This window comes from Cibotium barometz, chromosome 15 (genome assembly GCF_041138505.1).
Source record: "Cibotium barometz isolate CiBa-2024 chromosome 15, ASM4113850v1, whole genome shotgun sequence".
Taxonomy (NCBI): Eukaryota; Viridiplantae; Streptophyta; class Polypodiopsida; order Cyatheales; family Cibotiaceae; genus Cibotium; species Cibotium barometz.
This window is the reverse complement of record NC_141060.1, coordinates 32,197,034-32,222,927: the sequence shown is the minus strand read 5'-3', so window position 1 is coordinate 32,222,927 and position 25,894 is coordinate 32,197,034. Positions and strand designations below refer to the sequence as shown.

General features: G+C 46.9%; 1 protein-coding gene across 1 annotated transcript; it reads left to right on the top strand.

Moving 5' to 3' along the window:
- Positions 1 to 961: 961 nt before the first annotated feature.
- LOC147631180 (topless-related protein 1-like) lies at positions 962 to 24,121 on the top strand. Its single transcript, XM_086809503.1, has 25 exons — positions 962 to 1,325; positions 1,557 to 1,736; positions 1,991 to 2,104; positions 2,187 to 2,345; positions 2,436 to 2,610; positions 2,706 to 2,835; positions 2,933 to 3,051; positions 3,212 to 3,362; positions 3,456 to 3,565; positions 3,700 to 3,769; positions 3,912 to 3,985; positions 4,304 to 4,399; positions 20,059 to 20,154; positions 20,242 to 20,369; positions 20,535 to 20,769; positions 20,858 to 21,037; positions 21,124 to 21,213; positions 21,300 to 21,446; positions 21,534 to 21,644; positions 21,727 to 21,906; positions 22,020 to 22,148; positions 22,243 to 22,338; positions 22,445 to 22,633; positions 22,760 to 22,932; positions 23,022 to 24,121. Exons 1-25 carry the CDS (start codon positions 1,246 to 1,248, stop codon positions 23,227 to 23,229), a joined length of 3,420 nt encoding a protein of 1,139 aa, XP_086665629.1. The 5' UTR covers positions 962 to 1,245; the 3' UTR covers positions 23,230 to 24,121.
- The last annotated feature ends 1,773 nt before the right edge of the window (positions 24,122 to 25,894 follow it).

Below are 25,894 nucleotides of genomic sequence, written 5' to 3'. Positions count from 1 at the left end.
ATCTTGTTGTTTTCAACCACCAGTGGCATGGCCACTCTTGGTGGTTTGTGTACATGGAAATAATAAAGATTCTATGACAAAATAGAAGTTCTTCATGGGAAACATAAAAGTAGAGAATACCCACTGCATCTCTTATAGTTACCCACTGCATCTCTTATAGTTATCGACTTGCATGGAAAGTCGCTCTTACTAGGAAACATATTAGGGTGAACTTCCATGCAAAGCAAAACTTGCAACCAATTGTGAGCTGAGCAGTTCAAAATCCTATGTGCTCTTTACACAACCACAAAGCTTTAAACTTAATGGGTTCCTCGTATTATGTTACAATGGGCCTACGACATTTTCATTTCTACTTGTAAGTTTTTTTTTCTCAATATTAATAATTTAAAGAATTTTAGCTATGTTGAGGGAAAATTATCTACAAATTCTCAAAAAAAACCTTCAAAATGACAAGGCTGTGAGTTGAGTTTTTTTTTGGGATCAATAGTAAGAGTTATATATATAAACTTAAAAGAGGTCCAGATACACTAAAAGACAACAGAGAAAAATGTTGTTTTGTGAGATCCTGGTTGCATAGGGAATGGGCCACTCCGAATGGGGGTTTTCTATTTCTTATGAAAAATATGGAGTAATAGATAACAACGAGGCATGCACTATGTGCACATTGCATGAAATCATGGGCTCGGGTTTTGAAAAAAGCTCATTTCCTCACACGCACCCACGATTGGACTTTTCCTACTATGGGACACGAAAACTAGGACTGTAGCTAGGCCCCACACAAACGGATACGCAGTCCCACGGTCATAATAAGTAGTCATGTACGATGTGGTAGGTAGCGATAAGTAGCCTCAATACGTGATACGGTGCCAATGAAATATCCGTGATAAGAAGACAGTACGGAGAAAGCGAAGATACCTCTAATGACTTATCTTATATAACTCGACCTGCTTATCAAGCGGCCGAACAGTGCCCTCCACTTACCAGTAAATCAGACCTTCGCCGTGATCTTCTTCTCCCTTTGTGTGCATTCCGTGTCCTGTGTCCCCCCTTCACACTCTAGGGTTTCGAGCAACCATAATTTCACAGGCGGAGGTGAAATCCTGTCTTCTCAGAAGCCGTCGTCACTCCTGCCTCCTCTCACTCCTCCCGTTCACCCTTTCTACTCATGATCTGAGTATATGCTCTTCCCCTTCGCCTCCTGTTCTGCGAGATCCAGAAGCCTCTCGCAGCGGCAGGCCCTTCGGCATGTCTTCTCTCAGCCGCGAGCTTGTCTTTCTCATTCTGCAGTTCTTGGACGAGGAGAAGTTCAAGGAAAGCGTGCACAAGTAAGTTTTGCTCTCTGTCTGTTTGCGTTTTTCTTCTTTGTGTGTTTCAGTGCCCTAGTCTCTCTTGCTATGTTGTCTTAATCTTGTATATCCATGTAAGTCGTGCCTTGGTATGGGATTTTAACCCCATTACTTTATGTGGCTATGGTGTCTTAAACTGATTTTCACTCACTGTGTTATCCTTTGCCGATAACGTCTCACCCTCTTTGTTTTCCGCTTGGCTATGTCCAGACTCGAGCAGGAGTCGGGTTTCTTCTTCAACATGAAGTATTTCGAAGAGCAAGTGCAAGCGGGAGAGTGGGATGAGGTGGAGAGATATCTGTCTGGTTTCACAAAAGTCGACGATAATCGCTACTCCATGAAGATCTTCTTCGAGATCCGGAAGCAGAAATACTTAGAAGCCTTGGACAAGTATGTATACGTTGAGAAATTTGCTGTTTTGATGGTTTGTCTTCCTAGGGAAGATATTTCACATAAAAATTGCTTATTTTTGTTTTAATGTTTAGATTATTTGAGATGCTTTTTTATTTTTTTAATGAACATAGAACCTGGTAGATTTAATTTGCTCAGATTCAACAATTTGTCGGTTTTTTCTTACTAAAGATTTCATAGTAAAGATGAAGACTTACGTGCCTGCACTTACATACCCCTGTTTTCCGTCTCAGACAAGATAGGGGAAAGGCTGTTGACATTCTTGTGAAAGACCTCAAGATTTTTGCATCCTTCAATGAGGAATTGTACAAGGAGATCACTCAGCTACTGACCTTGGAAAATTTCAGGTGATAGACTATGTTTCAGTTTAGTGTCTGCACATGTATTTGTGCCTTTGTCCTCAAGTTCTGACTTTTCGATAGCTCACAGGGAGAATGAGCAGCTCTCCAAATACGGAGATACCAAGTCTGCACGAGGCATCATGCTTCTAGAGCTTAAGAAGCTTATTGAGGCCAATCCCTTATTTCGTGACAAACTTGCATTTCCTGCCCTGAAGGCTTCGCGCCTGAGGACCTTAATTAACCAGAGGTAATCATTCAACCCCCTCGTATAGGCACTGTGGAAAGCCTGTCAGAATGCCTGTTGCTTATTTCAGATTGCACGGTATGTTACTTGCAGCCTGAACTGGCAACATCAATTGTGCAAGAATCCTCGGCCTAATCCAGACATCAAGACCCTTTTTGTAGACCATAGCTGTGGGCCTCCAAACGGGGCTCGTGCACCGCCTCCTGCAAATAACCCGCTCGTTGGAGCACTACCAAAAGCTGGAGCTTTTCCTCCCCTCACGCACAATGTAAGTATTTTGAAGGTCCATTTATGCACACACTTGCTTTGGGTTCAAGAACTTGCATTTTTAGCAGATGCATTTTGTTCTTTTTTGATATGCAGCCATTCCCTCCAACTGCATCTCCTGCTGCAAGTGCCTTGACTGGCTGGATGGCAAACAGCAACGCTCCAGCTCCTAATGTTGCTGTGGGTGCGGGACCTGCTGCCCTTGGAGCTCTTCCCAACCTAGGAGGTAATAGGAGGAAGTCATTAGTAATAGTAAATGAAATTGTTTTCATCACATGGGACTGTGATATACTTGACTTGTGGTTTTTGCCTACTCTCTGCAGCTGCTGCTCTTCTGAAACGGCCCAGGACCCCGCCAAACAATTCGATTGTTGATTACCAATCTGGGGATTCTGAGCACATTATGAAGAGATCACGCCCTGTTGGTCAAGCAATGGAGGAGGTCTGATTTACTGCTGCTTTCTATTTGTGCTGGATATATGATAGCACCTTGAGTAGGCCATAAAAAAGTGTGGCCAGAATGTCTCTTGAGAGGATCATATAAACAATGTTTCACGCTTAGCCTGTAGTCTAATCGGGCTGTGAGTTTCTAACTGTCACAGGTCAACTATCCTGTTGGACCAGTATTGATGCATCAGCCTACTAGCATCTATTCTTCTGAAGATCTGCCAAAGACAGCTGTTAGAACTTTGAATCAAGGCTCATGTGTGATGAGCATGGATTTTCACCCAGTGCAGCAGACAGTACTGCTTGGTATGGTTTTCATCATCTCACGTTTGTGAGGGGGTTTAAAGGTGATTCCGACCATTGTTTACAACTAAACGTTTTCATGTATTCTCACAACAGTTGGTACGAATGTGGGTGACATTGCCGTTTGGGATGTTGGCACAAGAGATCGGCTAGCTCATAGAACCTTCAAAGTCTGGGATCTCACTGTGTGCTCAATGCCCATGCAGGTACGAGTCACTCTGCCCATTTATAGCAGTGCCACAGCCCGGATGCTTGCTAAGCCATTACCCAAATATTGATTTGAATTCAACTAGTTGCATGAGATGCTGGGAAGGTTCTAATATAATGTGTTGTATGACAGACTACAATGGTCGAGGACCCTGCAGTTTCTGTGAACAGATGCATGTGGAGTCCAGATGGGAATTTGCTGGGTAAGGAATCCTTTATCATCAAAGAAGCAAGTATTGTATAGTCGTGTTTGTTTTACTGGTGGTGGTAGTATGTGCCCTTGTGCCACAGCAATCCTAAAACTGGTTCCAAAGGATGTCCTATTCATCTAAATCAATCTTGCAGGTGTTGCATTTTCAAAACATGTTGTTCATGTTTATTCCTATACGGGGGGTACTGATCTTCGCCCACATCTTGAGGTGTGTTTGAAGCTTGATTGTTTTTTATAAGTAGGGTCATGGCGCATCAATAATTACAGGATGTGATGTTTGTTCATACCATGCTCACTGAGTGGAAGGTGAGGTTTGTGATTAGTATTTGCAATGAAAAATCTATGGGGTTAGTGGTGTTATGTGGCTAACAAGTAGCTGTTTCCCTCTCAAAGACCGTGCACCCTTCTTTGGCATGCTTGCATATGGGGTTAAATGCATATACAGTTATTATTCTGGGAGTTGAATGAAGTAACATTGATACATATTTGACTGAGATCACATACTTCAACCTGTCTGTTCTTGCAGATCGATGCACATGTGGGTGGCGTGAATGACCTGGCCTTCTCTCATCCCAATAAACAGCTCTGCATCATCACATGTGGGGATGACAAGTCTATTAAGGTTTGTAGTTCACCTCATGTTTTCTGGTCTGCCTTTGCAAAACGAAGGCTTAAGCAGCATGTTTGTGTAGCAAAACACATTAGAGAAACGAAACTTGCAATCTTGTTATGATTGATGATTGTCCTACCCTATTGTCTTATAAGATAACTTCAATTTAACGAGCAAGGCCTTCTATGAGGCTTACCTTAGGTGCATTCCCTGAAAGGGGTAGGGTTCCATGTCCCTAATCTACTCTAGGGTATGGGGGCGGTAGGGTTGTGCCTGATCACTTGCATTTCCGCCAAGGACTACTATCAAGTCTACTGAAAGCCAACTTCGTCGATGTGATGCTATCTTGGCACTCGTGGAGAAGAGATGGAAGTGGATGAAGAGGTCTATCCATGGCCTTGCTGCTTTGTTTCATCATGCTTACAAAGCACTCTCACTTTTCACTGATCAAGAGTTGCTTTCAGCTAGGGATGCTTTCTTATCGAAAGCATTATCCGATTATGAGAATGGGCAATTTCAGTTCTTACAGGAGCTGATCAACTATAATGATCAGAGAGGCCCCGCATTCACCAATGCGGTATGTTGGAGGAGGGATTCTATGGTGAAGCCTCTCTTTTGGTGGGAGTCATTTGCTTACCAACAACCTCACCTACAAAGAGTGACTTTGAGGATTCTAGCACAGGTAACCACTAACCACTTGGCACCAAGTTACTAAATTATGTGAGATACTAGAATCCTGAACATTGTTTATTTTTAGGATTGCTCTTCGGGTGCATATGAGAGGAACTGGAGTTCCTACTCACTTGTACACACGAAGTTACGCAATCGATTGAGCACGAGACAGTTAGAGTAGTTGGTCTATTACCGCAATAACTTGCGCATGGTACGTGCAATGCACGATATGAGTCAAGTTAGACAGGTATATTGTTGTGTAACATGTTAGACTTACATAACTCTCAATGTTTTATTATTTAGTCCCTAATCAATTATAAAACTTGTAGATAAATGTCGACGAATTCAAGTTGACGGTGGACACTCTTAAAAGTGTCCACAAGGAGCGTAATGCGGAGCTCTACAAAGAGCTAGAGGAGATTGATAGACGAGTCTCTCGCACTCATCGTGGCCGTCGAGCTAGAGGTGGAGTACAAGTTCGGTCCATTCTTACTTTTGGCCCTGGATGCTCTGATCGCCTACTTGCTACCTATGTCAAACGTGGCTCCACGAGTCGGAGCTCTACGCGTGCAGCGGTTAGAGTGGAGGATGCTCCCATTGTGGAGTCTTCTTCGGTAGTTCATGGTGATATTAGGGAGCTCGAATATGATGATGAGGGTAACGTTCTTAGCGATGGGAATTCTGGTGGGAGCTCTGAGGTGTCCTCCTCTGGTGAGAATATAGAAGAGCTTAGCGATAGCTTTGAGTCCTGACATAGATGGTGACATAGGCTTTTAGCCTCTATAGTCCTCTATGGGCTTTTTGCATTTTTGTACTTGCCCATGCGGCATGCCGACTTTTGCGGCTTCTTGACATGTTACATGTACATTCGTCTATGCAACTTGCAAGTTACAACATTCTAAATTTTTATGTTTTGGTAGGTTGTAAGTTGTAACTCCTCTCAGTTTTGCATCTATGGGCTTTTTGCATTTTTGTACTTGCCCATGCGGCATGCCGACTTTTGCGGCTTCTTGACATGTTACATGTACATTCGTCTATGCAACTTGCAAGTTACAACATTCTAAATTTTTATGTTTTGGGTAGGTTGTAAGTTGTAACTCCTCTCAGTTTTGCATCTATATTTATATTTTAAGTATTTTTTAATGGACTGTACCTCTACCGTATTTTTATTTTCAAAATTTAGTGGTGTGTTCCGAGACCGTATTTGAACGTATCGTACCAAATCAAACTTTTCGTACCTGACAACTATGTCTGGGTCAAGGCCTTGTCCATAGTGAAGATGCATAGAATCCGTCGCCAAACCTTCTGACCCTTCGGGCAATCCCAAAGACAATGTCGCCGAGACTCTTGAGGGTGGCCACACCTCAGGCAAGCTGCTAGCCGACCTCCAACTGCCAGCCATATGCCGACTGCCGAGCTCCTACGAGCCATTAGCCAAAGAAAGAAAGGGATCTTTTTAGGCCAAAAACTGTCCCAAAGTCTCTTCCAAAAATCTGAGAGGAAACATTATGAGAGGCCCTGTGATTGCCAATGTGCTGTTGCTGTCGGGGTGGCATCAATCTCTGGATCTTGCGGCCTAGCCGCGTTGTGTATGCAAAGAAGGGGGCATCCAGAGTCTCCTTCCGATCGGCGGGGTCATGCTAAGTCCACTCGCTCGGGTCCCACCGGAGGCGCATGAGAGGTCATGACTCATAACTCCCATATCCAAAGCCGTTAGAATCTCTCCCTGGCCACCTTGGCCGGTGGTGGGTCTATGTGCCACTCCCGTGCTTGAAATCCAATCACCCTCACCCTCTGTAAGGTGCAGCCACTGAAATCCTCTAAGGGGAGCTTGGATCTCTCTAATTTGTTGTGTGATCCAATAGAAAAAGTGAGCAGACCACTGTCCTCATCCGCTCCGTGGACTGCCACAAGACCATCCTGCTTGGTAAACACGCCCACACTTGGGGGAGTTGGATTTGGGATAGGAGTCAGCCACTCCTGAGGAATAGCTGAGTCGATGTCGATGCTGAGCCTATTTCTACCTTGGATCCTTGTCAGGTCTCTCTCATGCACCTCCGAGGATAACTCCTTGTGTGCGATCCAATGTCCAAGGGACTTGCTAGGTCCTATGCTCAACGCATCCCATGATACATGAGGTCGGGCCCCCAACATGTAGCCATTGGGTAAATGGATCAGGGGATTCTAGACCAATTGCTGTCGAAGTCGCTCCTTTGAGGCTACCGGAGCTATTTGCCCAAGGGTCGGCCCGAGGTGATCCCAAGCTCACAATAAACTGGCTACAAATTTGTCCTCAAATGTTGGACTAAAATTGCGGGCCTGCATCTCTATGAAGATCCATCTGGTACTTTGCGCCAAGGGTCCCCTACACTCGGGGTGCGGGTTGAAATCCGGGCCAAGAGAAAGTCCTTCCAAGGCTCACCACTGAGGAGTCCTCTAACAATCAGCTTACCCTACAGGGCATGGCTCTAAATAGCAGGGTTGCTGAGGCCTAGCCTCCCTCTACGTCGTGGTTGAATGATCACTCTCCATGCCACCTTGGCCTTGGCAGGTCTCCTGTCTCACTGCTGGTCCATAAGAAGTTCTGGATCAACCGCTGTACCTGGCCGATACATGCTCGAGATAAGTCTCGGCACAAAGTGATGTGCTGCATGGTGGCAAGAAGAACCTAGTTCGCCACCACCACTCTACCTGCTAGGGAGAGTCGCAGAACTCCAGTGTAAAAGCTTTCCTCGTGATCCACTAGAAAGCCTCAAATGGGCGCCAAGTCAAGGCGGGTGTACAGCCTACCCAAAAACCACATGACTTGTGCTCAGTGGATCTGAGCTCCTGATGCTCAACAAAAGATCTCGATTGCCTCTGCAAATCTTTGGAGATTCCCCACATCTCCTGAAAGGTAAGTTGCTGTGTCATCTGCAAACTCTGAGTAGTGAAGCAGCTCCTCTTGGGTGCGGAGGGGGAGGCTCAATCCTTGAAGCCCGATCTCTTGGGCTGAGAGAAAACTACTCATGGCCTAGGTGATGAATAGTAGAGGTAAGGTGCTAGAGGACAGCCTTGTCGTATTGAGCGGGAAAGGGGGAATCTGTCGCCACGGGCTCCTTGAATGAGAACCTGGCTATGCGAGGCTAAGTAAATTCGTGAAACCCCACGAATCCACTCCCATGACTCCCATGGGGAATCCCATCTGCCATCAATGCCTCAGCCAGCTCCTCAGTAGTAAATGGAGTCAATAAGAAGGACCAAAGAGATGGGGGAACCACCTCCCTCGTGTGCCGCCAGACCCTCTTGTGCGCGTCCATCACGCGTGGGGATAATGGGGCACCAGTGAGGAGATCGGAAGAATTCCGTGGCGATGGCTCTCACATGGGGGGATCAGAAACAATAGCTCCATCTTGGCCACACAACTTGCGAATGACGTCTCTCCTCTTGTGGGGGCTGGCTATCTCAAAGAAATCCCCTGTGACTCTTTCGCCGACCTGGGTCCAGAAGGAACCTCTGGCATGGTACATGTACTCCACCCTACTCTCCTCTATGGATCTAATCTCTGTGCGGGCGGTAGCAAGCTGACTCACAGTCCACGAGCTATCTGGGGAACTCTCTTGAAGCTGCTGCAAAGAAGCCATACTCCTCCTTAGATTCCTCTCTTGCTCCCGAAATCCCTCCAATCTGCTCTGAGCTTCCTCTTGCGAGAAACTGTTGATCTTCCCTAGGCCCACATCCAATGTGCACGTAGCAGAGCGTGAAATAAAGTCCAGTCCCGCCTATATTTGTTCTACAGATCTCGTGGTCCTGAATGAGGTGGTTTGGAATCCTAGAGCTCGCATGCCGGTCTTGCCTCAAGGGTTTCTCTAAGGATAGAATAACCGGAGTGTGATCTGAGAAAGTAGTGCCTACCGATCATGCCCCCACGGCCGCAAGCCCACTCACCAACATAAAGCTTGTCAAGTCTAGAGAGGTTGGGGCCGAGATACCGATCATGCCCCCACGGCCGCAAGCCCACTCACCAACATAAAGCCTGTCAAGTCTAGAGAGGTTGGGGCCGGTGCTCCTCCTATCCGATCGCGAGAAGCTAAGGCTCCTTGGGTTGCGCCCAAACTCTGGAAGATGCCAAGTGTCCTGTCCCCTAAGTGCTAGTATCATCTCCTCCTAGGCAGAGTACTCTGTTGTTGCTGATCTCGTGAGAAGCTAAGGCTCCTTGGGTTGCGCCCAAACTCTGGAAGATGCCAAGTGTCCTGTCCCCTAAGTGCTAGTATCATCTCCTCCCAGGCAGAGTACTCTGCTGCTGAGACTGGGGATGTGCCTCCTCCAAGTCTGTCCTCTGCTGCCTCTATCATGTTAAAGTCTCCACCCATGGACCAAAAATCAGCTTGGGAAAGGGCTTGCCAGACTGTGCTCCAAAGGAGGGCTCTACCTGCAGCGGTGTTCGGGGCATAGACATTGAGGAAGCCAACGCAATTCTCTCCAATCAAAATGGTAACCCACTGTGCTCGCCCAGGAACTATGACTCTTGAGCTTGTCACTGCCGGCAAAAGCTGCTCACTGACAGAAATACAAACTCCTCCTTGCGTCCTTGGAGGGTCGAAGGATGGAGACCAAAAAGTGTGACTCTTGCTTGGTAAAATGTTCGGCGGGTGCACCCCTTGGAAAGGTGGTGCTTTTGGAGGAAAAGAATGTCGACAGGTCTCCCAATTGTAGCTCTGTGAAGCTCTCCTCTGAGGACACCTCGTCACGAAAAGCACTGAGGCCCCCCTAAATCCTGAATGTTCCATGAAACTATCCGCAGATCTAGCAGAATTGCCCTCCACTCGAAGAGTCTTGAGCCAGGGTTTAAACGGGGAATAATCACAATCGATCTTGGGACGAAGGCGTGCCAAGTGGGCGCAGATCTTGTCCTCCATGTGATGCCACTTTGTCTAAGCGTGAGAGTCTGCATACTCTGAACTGCATCGATCACAGTGGAGGTACCTCTAAGAAGGGGGAGAGGTACTACGACCAAAATATGCATGAACACAAAAAGCAACACCTCCAAGTTGGAGGCCACCATCTCCCTGTTGAGATCTTTGTGGCTTGATCCTCCAAGCTCCATCCTAGCCAATGGCCATAGATGGGTGAGTACGTCGGTGATGCAAAGGTCGTGAAGATGGTGGGAGAGCTCAACTACCTGTCCCTGAATGGCGACAGCTATCGACTTCGAGTCCCACTCCGTCCCCGCGGTTGCACTCAAAGGGAAAGAGAAGATCATTGTGCCATTTTTTGGCTAGAGGGTCTGGAGTGGTGAAAAACTACACATCCGAATAGGGGCTACTGTCTCCTGGAAGAAACTATAATCCACAAGCAGCCCCAAGATCTTGGGGGGCCCACCTGGGGACTTTGGCGGGAGCGGCAATGGTCATCTCTATCGGCTTAGAAAAATAGTGAATCAAGCAGCGAACGAAACTCGCCTAAAGTCTCCGCTCTGGATTGGGGGCTGTTGGGGGTCCACAGGAGTGCTCTGGAGAGGCAAAGGGAGGGGGGAGGGTGGGCTCTGATGAGGAGGACGGGGGAGAAGGAACTGTTGCAGGAAGAGTCGGGGGCGAGGATGGAGGAGGAGGGGGAGGGGGCGGGGAGGGGCACTATTGGTAGTGATCCATCAGAGAGGACATTTGCTAGGAGAGGCTTGCCGAGGGCTCAGAGGGGTCTACCGGCCTCACTGGACACTGAGAGCTAGGGGAGGAATCGTGATGGGGAATCGGCCGCCAAACCGGAGGGGCCGAAGGGACTCGCTCTATGACTGGAGGGGGCCAGTCGCCAATGGGTGGGTGCTGTGATAAATGCTTGAAATGGTTCATTGACAGAACCGAATCCTCTTGAACTCTGTCGGCTTGGCGCTCGTGCTGGTGGCACTCAGCTTTGGTGGTCGGTTGACGGCCCGGGCGCGGGTTTGTTTGCCACTATTCGGCAGCTGCGTCATTCGTGGTCAGGACCTGGTTGCCTCTGTCTCTACCCCTTGGTGAGGATCTAAACGAGAAATCGGAGGGGGGGGGGACGGGGGGACCACAAGAGGTGGTCTCCTGGACTGACGCCGAGGGCAAGCTCTGACTAGAGGTCCCATCTGCCTGCAAAAGAAGCATTGGCCTGGAAGGCCTACATACTCCACTCGCTGAATGATGGGGTTGCCCAAAGGCATGAAGTAGATATAACATGACGTACTGAATCCGGCGAGGCAACACAAATGCGAAGGGATGGAATCCTAGTTGCTCGTGCGAGGGCTGAGGCAGTAGGGGGGGGGGATTCCTGTGAGCAGTCATCTCCTGTCTGTACATATTGCCCAGTGAGGGCCTTTGTTGTGGGAGGGCCCGCCCAGGAGCTCTTATCATTTTTCCCCAATTTTTCCATGTTTTCCCTATTTTTTTTTGGTTGTGGGACAGTTTTGTGCTGGCCGATTGGTGTTTGTGTCTTGGCTGACTGATGATATGCTGGCTGACTGCATTTTTCTCAGTTGTGGACAACCTAGGACTGGCTGTCTGCTGTTTTGACCTGGCCGACCAGCATTGGAGGGTGGTATAAATACCAACCTTGCCCCCACACCTATTTTTGTATCGGATCTTCGTGTATATAGCGGAGTTTATATAGCTTCTCTCTCTCTCTCTACACTTCTGCGTTTTGTTCTCCACAGCATTTGTCTCATTTTTCAGCTGTGCATTTCGACATGGTATCAGAGCCCTAGGTGGCTTGAAGCTTGGAGACAGTGGGAGCTTGAGGGTTTACTGATTTTTGGTGCTGGTTGGAGATTTCTTGGGCTGTTCGGGACTTGGAGATTGGGTAGAAGGCGGCCATCACTGTTGGACAGCCACCTTGCATATTGTTTGCAACCTCTTCTTCATTTTTTTCCCACCCAGCCCCCCTTCACAAGACCTTGTGAACCCTTGAGATTACAGATTTTCTTGAGATGGCTAAGAAGCACGTGAAGATCCCCACTCTCCCCACATTCCCGGTGGATCGACAATTGGACGGGGCCAACTACGGCATCTGGGAGGTAATGATGGAGTCTGTCTTGGAGTCTTATGACTTGGCTGATTTCATTGTGGTTGGTGTTCCATAGGTGGAGTTGGATGACGGGGAGCTTTTACCCTCTACTTAGAAAGAACAGGAGGCTCAAGCATAGTTGTGGGATTGTGTCAATGCTTGTGTGCGTTCTTTCATCTTCCTTAATTGCACACCACAGGTGATTAATCATATCAAACATATGACGCTGGTAAGAGGGATTTGGCAGCATTTGGCTTCTCTGTATAAGAGGGTATCATCCATGAAGCGGATTTCGTTGGAAGTGCAGATGCGGGTGATGAATCTTGCAAAGTCTTCGACGATGTGGGAGCACATCAACAAGTTGTAGGCTCTTCAACAAGAGGTTCTTCAGGCTGGGAAGGAGATATCTTCAGAGGACATGGCCATCACTTTGCTATCTCATTTGACCTCTCAGTATTCAACTTTTTACTCCTCTTTGATCACCAGTGGGAGGCTCAGCACCATCACATGGGAGGAGCTTGTGCCTATGGTCTTGGACCAGGAAGAGCATTTTACGAACCCCTTAACTGGCTAGCAATCGAAAGGCCGTAACAACAACAACGATAAGAGCGAAGGGAAGTCTTCATCAGAGAAGTCTTTTGAGAAGAAGCCCGATTCAGAGCGTATGCTATGAAGGTCGAGTGGACCTATAACAATTGTGGCGAGAAAGGCCACTATTGGAGGAAATGTTCTAAGCGGAGTACCAAGAATAGTGCTGATTCTTCAGTTGCAGCTGCCAAGACTCCAGCTTTTGTGCACTTGGAGATTATGGACACAGATGCTTCATCTTCTTCGAGTAGGGAGGCAGTTGGTTTCACTGCCAGGGATACTTGGGAGCGGATTCTCGATAATGGTGCTTCCAGGCACATAACTCCTTCTCGAGAGTTATTACAGGATCTTAAATGGCAGTCAGGTCGCATTTTCATTGGCGACAATTCCACTATCCCGATTCACAGTGAGGGAGGATGGAGATTATTCCTGATGGCCAAGGGAGGAAGCATTTCTCTCATGTTCTTATTGTCCCATCCCTTGGTTTTCATCTGTTGACAGTGCATGAGGTTTGCAAGACTGGCGTACAGGTGGAGTTTGATAAGCATTTTGTTGCTCTTCGGAACAAAGCAACAGGCTAGGTTGTATGGGAAGGCGGAGTGAAGAATGGGATTTGCAAACTCTTAGCACTCTCTCTTACAAGTTCTCAGTTAGGTGATTTGTGGCAGTTTCGTCATGACCACTTGAATGTGGATACGCTTCGGCATTTTCCAGAACCAGATGGCTTGCCAGATGTTGGCAGTAGTAGGCATGGACATTCCAGTTCTTGCGTTTGTCAGTCAGAGGAACATTTACAGGTGAACTATGCTTTGATGTCTCGTATCATTCGGAACAAAGAGCCTATTGCAATTGAGGAAGTTCTTTCCAAGGGGACTTGTAGGAAAGCCAGATGATGACTTGCAGGAGGAGGTGTTTGTTGAGCAACCTCTAGGCTTTGAGGTTCCGGGTTCAGAGGGGGTGGTTTACAGGTTTCAGAAGGCCTTGTATGGTCTTCATTAGGTTCCAGGACTTGGCATACCAAAGTTACAGTTGATGATCCTTGTGAGCAAGTTGATGCCTCCTTGTATTGGAAGCGGTTTGGTTCATTGAAATTTGATTTGGTTGTTGAACACCAGATTGGACTTGAGCTTTCCAGTGGGGCTGTGGAGCTCATTCATGCAGACGCCTTTGAAGACTCATTGGGACGCAAGATTGTGGATCTTGCGGTAACTGTAGGGTACGAAGGATCTTGGACTCTTCTATGACACTAGAGGGGGAACGACGGATGGAGTCGGACTCCAAGGTTGGAGTGACTCAGATTGGGGAGGAGATCTAGACACGAGGAGATATACATCAGGCAACGTTTTTACCCTTGGCTCAGGAGCTATTTTATGGAGCAGCAAGAGGCAGTCAACTTTTGCCTTGTCTTCTACAGAGGCAGAGTAACGGGTTGCTTGTGATGCTGCTTGCGAGGTGGTGAGGTTGCAAAGGTTACTTGGCGAGATTGGGTTTCCATTGGCGTAACCCACGGTCATCCAGAGTCCCTTTGTTTGTGAGAAGTTTTATTATGATGACATCTTGCTAGAGTTTTGTTCGATGGAGGACAATGTGGCGGACTTCTTCACGATGTCTCTACTTCAGGCTATACTTCGGGAGCACTCCAGTCTCTAGCTCACTGGGGTTGGTTTCACATCGAGGAGTTGAGAGGGGGTGTTAGCAGTCATCTCCTGTCTGTACATATTGCTCAGTGAGGGCCTTTGTTGTGGGTGTGCCTGCCCAGGAGTTCTTTTCATTTTTTCCCATTTTTTCTTTCTCTATTTTTTCTGGTCGTGGGACAGCTTTGTGCTGGCCAAGTGATCATGTGCTGGCCGGCTGGTGTTTGTGTCATGGCCGACTGATGATATGCTGGCCGACTGCATTTTTCTCAGTCGTGGACAACCTAGGACTGACTGTTGGCTGTTTTGACCTGGCCGACCAGCATTGGAGGGTGGTATAAATACCACTCTTCCTCCCACACCTATTTTTGTATCGAGTCTTTGTGTATATAGTAGAGTTTATACAGCTTCTCTCTCTCTCTCTCTGTGTGTCTCTCTACACTTCTGCGTTTTGTTCTCCATAGCATTTCTCCCATTTTTCCATTGTGCATTTTGACAATTCCATCACTATCTTGATGGCACCACCAATCGTCGAGAGAAGAGGAAGGTATTACTTTCTAAGGCATGGGAAGTAGACTGTCATTGGGAAGCCCGAGACGCAAGCCAGAGGGTCAGATGCAGGGTCGAGACCATGCTGCCATCGTGCAAAGAAGGCTTGGGCCATACGCAGTGCAACGGGGCTCAGCTGCATGACTTGATTTGATGTCATGGGCGAGTCGAACTCAACCTGATAGGAGGGGCGTGCGGGGCGGGGGGGGGGGAGGGGAGAGGTGGGGCACGTACGGAAAGGAAAGGCGGGGAGGGGAGGAAGGGGCGGAGAGAGGGAAAGGGGAGAGAGGCAGATGAAACTGGAGCAAGAGGGAGGGGGGAGCACGCATAGGTAGAGAGGAGGGGGTGGGGAAGGCGCAATGATGGAGGGGGGGGGGTGGTTTTGGCGCAACTGCAAGGAAGGAGAGGGGGCAAAGAATAGAGAGGGAGCGAAGAACAGGGGAGGCGAGAGCTAGGGGTGCAAGCAAGCCACAGTCGGGGGGGGGGGGGGGGGGGGGGTTCTCTTATCTTAGAATAACGTGAGCGTGATCCAAAAAGTAGTGGCCACCAAGACGCCGATCATGCCTCCACGGCCACAAGCCCACTCATCCACATAGAACCTGTCAAGTCGAGAGAGATTGGGGCTGGTGCTCATCCTATCAAACCACGAGAAGCATAGGCTTCTGGGGCTGCACCCAAACTTTGGAAGATGCTAAGGATCTTGTCCCCTTGTGCCAGGATCAACTCCTCCCATGCAGAGTACTTTGTGCCTGAGATTGTGGCTGTGTCCTCCGAGTCTGTTCTCTACTACCTCAATCATGTTAAAGTCTCCACCCATGCACCAAAAGTTAGTTCGAGGAAGGGCATGACGAACTGTGCTCCAAAAAATGGCTCTACTTGCTGCGGCGTTCGGGGCATAGACATTGAGAAAGCCCACGTAATCCCACTCCAATCAGAACGGTAACCCAATGTGCTTGCTCAAAGACTGACATGTGAGCTTGTGAGTGCCGGTAAGAGCTTCTCAGTGATGACAGAAATACAAACTCCTCCATACGTCCCCCCGAGGGGCCAAAGGAGGGAGACCAAAAAGTGTGGCTCTTTCCTAGTAAGATCTTCTCGCAGCTGCAGGTATGCCCCCTTGAGAGGTGGTGCTCTTGGAGGAAAAGAATGTCGATGGGTCTCCCAACTACAGCTTTGTGAAGCTCACCTTTGAGGCTGCCTCGCATCTGAAAGCATTGAGGTCCCCCTAAACCCTGAATGTTCCATGAGGCTATCCGCATGTCAATCTCTGTGGGAAGCGGAACTATCGGAACTGCACTTGACTTGAAGAGTCTTGGGCGTGGGTTTAGATGGGGAATAATCACAATCAGTCCTGGGGCGAAGGCACGCCAAGTGGGCGTGGACCCTCTCCTCCATGTGTTGCCACTCTGTCCGAGCGTGAGAGTAGCCATACTTCGAACTCCATCGATCACAATGGAGGTATCTATAAGAAGGGGGGAGAGGTACTGCGATTGAGATATGCAGGAACACAAAGAGCAGCACCTCCAAGCTGGAGGCCACCACCTCCCCGTCCTCGTCCCTATGGCATGATCCTCCAAGCTTCCATATCCTAGCCAAGGGCCAAAGGTGGGTGAGCACATCGGTGATGCGAAGATTGTGAAGATCGTGTGAAACCTCAATTGCTTGCCCTTGGATGGCGGCGGCCACCGACTCCGAGTGCCACTCCGTCTTCGAGGCTGCAGTCAAGGGAAAAGAGAAGATCATTGCGCCACTTTGGCGTAGGAGGTCTAGAGTGATGAAACACCACACATATCCGAATGGGTGCTACTATCTCCTCAAAAAGATCTGTCCCTTCTACTGGAAGACATAGGAAGAAATTGTAATCCACACGCAACCCCAAGATCCTGGGGGACCCACTTTGGGACTATGGTGGGAGAGCCCTCACCTGGTTATCTCTTCCGGCTTCAAGAATCTATGGATTAAGCGGGAAAAACGGAGCTCGCCAGCTGCCTCTGCTCCGTCCGGGACGAGTGCTGTTGGAGGGCGAGAGGCGGAGGCAAGAGGGAGTGTAGGCTCGAGGAAGAGGACGGGGGAGAGAGCACTGATGTGGGAAGTCAGAGGCGAGGATGGGGAAGGAGGAGGAGGAGGAGGAGAAAGGGGGGGGAGGGGGAGGCGGAGAGAAAGCAGAAGGGAGTGATCCATCGGGGGTTCAGTGGGGTCAGTTGGCCTCACTGGAAATTGAGAGCCGGAGGAGGAACCTCGGCTAGGAAGTAGCCTCCAAACCGGAGGGGCCCTCTCAGTGACTGGAGGGGGCCCATTGTAGACGGGTGGGTGCTGTGATAAATGCTCGAAACGGTTCTCTGACGAATCCCCGTATACTTTGCTAGCTTGACGCGTGTGGTGGCGGGGCTCAACTCTGGTAGTCGGCCGACAACTTGGGCACGGGCCAACCGTACGCCACTCTCTGGCTGTAGGGTCATTGACGGTTGGATCTTGGTGCTTTGCTATCTAAGAGCCTCTCTCTCTCTCTACCCCTTGGCGAGGATCTGAACGGGGACCGGGGGGACCCATCGAAGGCGGTCTCCTGGACCGGTGTCAAGGGCAAGGCATGGGAGGCTTGAGTACTGCACTCGCTGAATAATGGGGTCGCCTTGAAGGCATGGGATAGATATGACGTGAGGCACTATCTCCGGCGAGGCAATACAAATGCGAAGGGATGGCCTCGTCTCTCGCTCGTGCGAGAGACGAGGCAGCAGTTTGGGGGGGGGATTCCATCACTCTCCCAATGGCTCCATCGATCTTTGGGAGAAGAGGAAGGTATTCCTTCCGAAGGCTTGGGAAGCAGACTGTCTCACTAGGAAGCCCGACACGCCGGTTAGTGGGTCGAACACGGGGTCGAAGCCGTGTTGCCACCGTGCAAAGAAGGCTTGGGCTGTATGCAGTGCAACGTGGCTCAACTGTATCATAGTAACAAAAAAACTTGTTTCTAGCTTTCGAAACCTCAAAACGTCGAAACGGTTTTTAAAAACCTTGAAACCTCTCCAGTACGGTAGTTTCGCCCTGCGTACGTCCAGGAAGATATGAATAAACTGGAAGGAATTACTTTTGTGAACTGAATTTTGATATTGGATCGGGTTTAGTTTTTTTTTTCTTAGATTTTTCTAAGATTTTTTACTTATGTTTTTCTTCCATATCCTCCTCGTCACCTTCCTTCCCTCTTCTTCTCCTACCTCCCTTCTCCTTTTTTCCATCTTCTACGACTTCTTTCACCTCTACTCCTCCTTCCTTCATTCTCTTCTTCTCTCCTCTTCATCTTCCTTCTCTTCTTCTCTCCTTTTCTCTTATTCTCCTCTCTTCTTTCCCCTTTTTCTTCATACACCATCCTTCAATGTCTTAAATCTTCCCAATTTCTACATTCTCTACTTCAATTGCTTAAGAGTCCTTGATTAAACCATTTGTGGCATCTAATCACGCAAAATTGCCATAATGCCTCACCAAAATAAGGATGGTTCCCCGAGATGTGTGAGAAGACACCATTTTTTCATCATTACACTTTGTTTTTGGATGGCTACTATAAGTTCTTTAGGTATTTATACTTTATGAAATTTTGTTTTCTCGAAACTTCGCGGTTTCTTAGCCAAGGTACAAAACCTTTTGAAACAAAACCCCAAAAACCTCGAAACGTTTCTTGTGACCATGAACTGCATGACTTGATTTGACGCTGCTAGCGAGTCGAACTCAACCCGATAGTAGCCATGCCCTAGAGGATGAATGTCTGATATTTGCGGGCCCACCGATGAGGCTCGTCTGCAAAAGATCTTTGAGTTCTCGGCGCGTTGGGCGACTACCGACAATCTTGCATACTAGAGTGGAGGCCTCTAATCATGCAACAGTCGTAGCAAGGAGCTGAAGGTCCGCTTCAGAGAAGGATAAGCAAGTAACGGCGGCCTCGGTCGGGGTTGACGGAGCGGCTGCCATGGAGTCCTCTTGAGGGTGAAGACCAGAAAATGCCGAGACTTGCCGAGTGGAGAGATCCCCAAGAATAGAGAGAGCTGCCTGAAGAAGACAAGAGGGGGCGAAAAAATCGGAGGAGAAGCTATGGAGGAGGGAAGGGAGAGATATGGGAGGGGGGCCCGGAAGGTGGGAGAGGAGAGAGAGAAAAAGGGGGGGCGCAGCCTGAAAACAGGGCGAGGGGGAGGGGGGGGGGCTGGGGCAGGGCAGGGGAGCTAGCAGGAGGGGGTATCTCCAGAGGCACTAGAGTATCTCCAGAGACACGTATTGCATGTGATGAGGAATGCCATTGGTCAGTGGAGGGTATCATCCCACCGTCTCAGGATTGAGTCTGGGAGAGCTGAGGGCATCCCACGAGAGGCCCGGGTATGTATGTCATGCAGGACTGGGGAGATTGAGTTAGAGGAGCATTACATATGCGTATGCCCAATCTACTATGAGATATGCAGGAGATTTCATTGCCTTTAACGAGATGGTTTTGCTCCCCTCTCATGGGTGATGCACTAAAGAGATCAGAGATGTCTGGCTTGTACTTGATAGAGCTTCCCCATCATTCGGAAATTTTGATGAGGCAGCACTGAGGGGGACAAGATTGGCTTCCATCACAGGAGATGATCATGATGACCACCTCCCAGTCCTTTCAAAGGAGAGCACTTATGTCCAACCAAGCCCGCGACCTTCTGGCACCACGTATCCTAGGAGTCACTCGAGGGGGCACAATCTCTCCAGAGAGCCCAATGTCCTCCCCTCAGAGACCTAGACTCTCCAACCACTAGCTGCAGATCGAGGACATCCTCAGATGCCATAGAGATGTACCGCCATAGGAGGTGGACATTGGTACACTATACACCATTCAAGGGGAGGATGAGCTTTGACTCTTTTTTTTTTTTGTTTACATGGGCTCACGTAGTATGTGGGCCCGTTTTATTTCCTAGATGCTTCTGTTTTCATGTTTCTGACATGCATTTATTCATGGATCATACGTACTCATTTTCAGTCTTATAGACCCTTTGGGTCTTCTCTCTCTCTCTCTCTCTCTCATGTGTGAGATATTTGTGGCATCAAGCTCCTATTTACAAGATTCCTTGTTCAAGTCCCATGCTCTGCATTTATGGATCATGTAGAATATGCGGTCTGCTACGTCTCTCTCAGTAATTACTGGGTTGTGAACCCTCGATTCTGCACATACTCTATGAAAAATGTTTTGGGAAATTGGTCGTTGTGTTTTCACAGGTTTGGGATGCAGTCAATGGGCGAAAACAGTACACATTCGAAGGTCATGAAGCTTCAGTTTATTCAGTATGTCCCCATCAGAAAGAAAACATTCAGGTAGTTACTCACGTTACTGGGTGCTCTAGACTTCATAACTTGCTCCAGACATTTTCACTGTTTTGATTTTTTTGGGCTTGTATGTAGTTCATATTTTCCACAGCTATTGATGGAAAGATCAAGGCCTGGTTGTATGACCTTCTGGGATCCAGAGTGGATTATGATGCTCCAGGTCAATGGTGCACAACGATGGCTTACAGTGCCGATGGAACCAGGTATATTTATCAGATTGTTGTTATCTGACATCAGGTGGAGGTAGGATGGCCTGTTATCTGATGGTGTCCTGTAGTTCTGTGCCATTCCTGCTTTGATATTGTAGTTGCTTCCTAAAGGTGGTTAGTAGAATCATTTCGGTTATTGATGTATTCCCTGTGCCTTAGGCTGTTCTCCTGTGGGACAAGTAAAGACGGGGAATCATTCCTTGTGGAATGGAATGAGAGTGAAGGGGCAATCAAGCGGACTTACTCTGGCTTTTGGAAGCGTTCTCTAGGTGTTGTACAATTTGATACAACAAGGAACCGTTTTCTTGCTGCTGGTGATGAGTTCCAAATCAAGTTTTGGGACATGGATAACACAAACCTTCTTACAGCAATCGATGCAGAGGGTGGACTTCCAGTGAGTAATGTGCCATTGATTGTGACATGTGCCTCGTGTGTATGCTGTGCTCTTTTCTGAGGTCAGGTGCCTTCATGATTATCCACAGGCAAGTCCCCGCCTTCGATTCAACAAGGATGGCTCTCTCCTGGCTGTAACTACAAACGAAAATGGCATAAAGATCCTTGCAAATGCTGATGGGCTTAGACTGCTTCGTGTCCTTGAGAACCGTCCAGAGAATCGCATGTTCGAATCTACGCGGGCTTCAGTGGAACCGGCTGCTTCTAAGGTAAGTTTACCTTTTCTGATGTAAATGACGTAAAGTATTCAGCAATATCAGATCCTTCGGTTCAGCAATGATTTTTTTTTGGGCAGCCTCTTGGTGTGAATGCAATGGCGGCAGTAAGTGCAGCACCTTCAGGGGTTATTGAGAGAGTTTCAACTGCTGCTTCATTAGTGGGAATGGTAAGGCTTTTGTAAGCTTGGTTTTAAAGAAATACTTTGCATAGATGATTCTAGGGGGGACTAATCGTTGCAATGTGGGCCAACAGAATTCCATTGATGGCAACCGGCTAGTAGATGTGAAACCAAAAATCGAGGATTCAGCTGATAAGGGTAAAGTTTGGAAACTTACAGAGATTACAGAACCTGTACAATGTCGGACGATGAAGCTCCCTGACAATCTTCCGACCAGCAAGGCAAGTTGTGTGCAAATAGCTCTTCTTTTTAACCTTTGATGCATGTATCAAGGCCTCAGGTTATTCTAATTTGCTTTCTTGTAACAGGTATTAAGGTTGATCTACACAAATGCAGGGGTTGCCTTGTTGGCACTAGCCTCTAATGCTGTCCACAAGCTTTGGAAATGGCAGAGGAATGACCGTAATGTTTCTGGCAAGGCATGTATCAATTGGTCTTATGAACTTTTCAAATTTTCAAGTATAATTGTTCACAAAAGATAACTTATTGATGGATTTGCAGGCAACAGCAACCATTCCTCCACAGTTGTGGCAGCCTGCCAGTGGCATTCTTATGACCAATGACATTAGTGATACAAATCCCGAAGAGTCTGTCCCTTGTATAGCACTTTCGAAGAACGATTCTTATGTGATGTCAGCTTCAGGGGGGAAGGTGTCCTTATTTAATATGATGACTTTTAAGGTTTGTCTCTCTGAACACTGTTCCCAGTCCTTGCCTTTTATTGATACAGTGAAGCTTCTTGAACATGACAGTGCAAGGCTGCCTTACTATGTTGCATTGAGATTTCAATGCAGGTTATGACAACGTTTATGTCACCCCCGCCTGCTGCAACCTTCTTGGCTTTCCATCCTCAAGACAACAATATCATTGCAATTGGGATGGAAGATTCGACCATACATATATACAATGTTAGAGTGGATGAGGTCAGGCACTATGTCATTGAGTAAACAGTCTATTAAACTTTCGAAATGTGGAGCTGGAGCATTACAGTATATAGTGGATGCTGTTGTATTTCAGGTGAAAAGTAAGCTGAAAGGTCATCAAAAAAGAATATCTGGCCTTGCTTTTTCAAACACACTGAATGTGCTTGTTTCATCAGGTGCTGATGCACAGGTATGCTTGATGACATGTAACAATCTCCCCTTTTTTTTGTAATTTATGTGCACCTTACCTTGTACATATACATACAGAGGATGTTCTGGTTTCATTTACTGGACAGGTATGCTTATGGACCACGGACGGATGGGAGAAACGTAAAGCCAAGTTTCTTCAGCCTCAGGCTGGAAGGTCACAGCCTACCATGGGAGATACCAGAGTACAGTTTCACAATGATCAAGTTAGATTGCTGGTGGTGCATGAGAGCCAGCTTGCTATCTATGATGCTGCTAAGTTTGACCGCATTCGGCAGGTTTGCTTTCTTGGTTGCTTTATGTGAAGCTTAGTTCCAATTGATTAAGCAGGCTCTAAATCTCTTCTTTTAATCTATTGATATTACAATTCAAAGCTAAGCAGTGTCGTTTTGGCTGCCTTGCAGTGGGCTCCTCGTGACACTCTGTCTGCACCGATCTCCAATGCTACCTATTCTTGTGACAGCCAACTAATATATGCAAGTTTTTGCGATGGTGCTGTTGGAGTTTTTGATGCTGAATGCCTGCAACCACGCTGTAGATTGGCACCTTCAGTTTACTTAAGCCCTGGGGCGAGCAGGTGAAAGAGAGGAACTCTTAATCATACCCCAGAGAGAGAGAGAGAGAGAGATTTTGTTCGCAGTTTACCATGGGATTTATTTGCTGCAGTTCTGTCTACCCTCTGGTGATTGCGGCACATCCTTCGGAGCCAAATCAATTTGCTCTTGGATTAAGTGATGGAGGGGTGCAAGTTGTTGAGCCATTGGAAGTAGAAGGAAGATGGGGAGCAGGTCCGCCGTCTGACAATGGAACAATCAAAAGTGCTTTGCCAGCTGTGGCATCCAGTTCCCAGGTTGCAGAGTCAGCCCCAAGGTAGCAGTCAGTGGCACAGGGCTGTGTTTGCTTTTGTAAAATTGCAATTTCTTTCTGTGCGTTGCTCCATAAATTTTAGAAATGATTCGAAATTGGAGTCAAAGATGTGCTCCTGACTCTTACAAGACGGGGATGCAATGGTACGATTGATCTTCTTTCTTTCCTGAAGCATGAGGATTATGACTCGAAAGGGACAAAAAGGTTTTCTGTAGCAGCAGCTGGAGTCCAGTCTTTTAAAAGAGGTGGTGATGACACAGGGGGCGTTTGCAAGAATGTTGAGCCGCTATAATTTATGTGTTTGTAGAATTATCTTCCTCTCCAATGAGGAATTTAGGCTATTGGAGATGAAAGAAAAGAACATTAGGGTCAGGCTTAACCCTGGTGTTGCAGGATATTTGTGCTGGTTGCCTTTTCGGGGGACTTAAACATCATCCGAAGCGTGCTCTTTGAAGGAACTTGGGTACCCATCTTGCGAGAGCCATGGTTGGTTTTGGATCTTGACTACTACTTGAACTCTTGGGGAGCTGCCTTTTGTCATTACCGGTTGATGATGAGATGATAGCTGGAATGGCTTTCTGTTGGGAATTCAAGGTTGTCAATCAGAGCCCTTTTGCCATGGTGTCGCCTAACTCTCTGGAAAACAGGTGTTTGTGTCGTCAATTGTTGTCTCTTGCGCTTGGTATTTTTGTGGTGTAGATGGCAAGCAAAGTGGAGTTGGGAGATCTTGGAACTAGTGCTGCACGTTTCTGTCAAGAGTGCTAGAAAAGCTCTAATGCCATGTCAAAATTTTTTTTGGGGAGGGGGGGGGGGGGGAGAGGGGAAGACACAAGCAACTTAAAATTGTAGAGGGAAAGAGGACGCAACCCTGATAACCCTAACATGCTTCAATCAAATCATTTGACACTCTTGCTTACCATTCGTCTCTCTTTTGACAAATGTTTTGTGCATCCACCACATGAACGGGTGGCAAACATTAAAGGATTTTGTCCTTCTGGAGAAGGGAATCGATGTAAGATAGATCTTCAAGTTGGCAACATTTGAATCAAGTACATGTCACCACTATAACCACTATAAACGTTTGTGCTTCAAAGTGTTTAGGGAAAGCAAGTGATTTTTTCTCGTCTCTTATGATTTTTTAAAGGGAAAGCAAGTGATTTTTTCTCGTCTCCTATGAAAAATAGAGTGAAAAAAATGGGACACCGAATGCTACAATGATCACACGGTTGTAATGGAAAACATTGGAAAGCAAGATGGAAGGTACATCATATCAACACTATACATGACATATTGGCAGAAACCCTTATTGTATGAGTAGTTGTAAGAGGCCTTGAAGGGTCTCACACATAATTAGTTTCACTGATATTTTATATTAGTTATTAATGGTTGCCTAAAACTCTTTCGAAAACGTAATTTTTTGACGTACCTATTTCATACCATTAGGTCTAGTTGGATGATTGCATTCTCTCTTTGTGACGGACAAAAAAAAGAACCCATTGGCGATGGTCTCTCACATCTTTTGTTTGAGCACATTTCAAATTCGGAGAAAAAAGAATCCAAGTGATGATGGCCCCTCACATCTTCATCTTGGAAGGGCCCTTTGCGTTGCCTCAGCAAGATTCCTCTTGGGGTTTATTTTGGGGTAGCATCCTTGTCTCATAAAAAAGGGGTGGAGGGATTGGATCTAACCATTACCATAGTGAAAAGTGATGGCATGTTATATTAGTACGCTTCCTTGTATTTTAAAAATATAAATGCATAGTAATCATTTTAGTAATTGACTCGTATTATGATGGTTATCAGAAGGTTCTCATGACATTGGTCCATATTCACTTGTTAGAAATTTCGGCATGACTTTTGGGTAATTTCTATTGAAACTCAATCCACAAAATATGATCACAATTGATGCCCAATAAGCATTATGAAAATACCCAACAATTGCAATCTTTTCTCTCCTTTGTACAAAACATATCTTGATGGTGGATCAATTTAAGGAAGATCTGCTAACATCCCATGTTTCTATTACAAGTATCAAACTACTAATAGAAGTGTAGCCAAACCTAATATGCCATAATTGGGCATCGTTCATTGCATTAGAAGTGTTTGCTAGACAAGCAACATGACACTTATCATACATGTCCAATTTGTACAAACCATTGGTGGTTAAAGATCTGGTAAGCACAATTTGTTTATCCTGTTCTCTGTCATGCGTTTGTCATATGCAAATTTAACATTACGATCCCTCCTTGCTAGAGTGGGCATAGAAAGCAGATTCTTTTAAATTTCTAGAACAAAAAGCACATTTTGAAGATAAAGATTCTCACCACTTGGAGTAGTGAGAATTATCTCACCAATACCGTTGACATGGTAAGAGGCATTGTTGGCACATGTAACAGTGTGACCCATCACCCCATTCTCCATATGTTTGACCAAACTTCTTTGAGAAGTTATATGCTCAGAAGCACCACTGTCAAGAAACCAACCGATCAGAGACGATTGAGACTTGCTTCATATTCAAGATTATTCCAAATAGCCATTAGTGAGAAGTCTTGATGGATAATAACATTAGTAGAGTTGTTTCTTTGAACTGATTGTCACAGAAGAAAAACTGATGGAATCCTTGTTGGATTTCTTTTTCTTATTTTTCTTATTTTTAAGTTTGAAGTAATTTT

Bases quoted from the DNA above. Each gene is read 5' to 3' on its own strand.
- LOC147631180 (XM_086809503.1), top strand. From the start codon at position 1,246: ATGTCTTCTCTCAGCCGCGAGCTTGTCTTTCTCATTCTGCAGTTCTTG. The intron at 20,370-20,534 runs GTATATTTATCA...CCTGTGCCTTAG, and splicing joins TACAGTGCCGATGGAACCAG to GCTGTTCTCCTGTGGGACAA. The intron at 21,214-21,299 runs GTAAGGCTTTTG...GTGGGCCAACAG, and splicing joins CTGCTTCATTAGTGGGAATG to AATTCCATTGATGGCAACCG.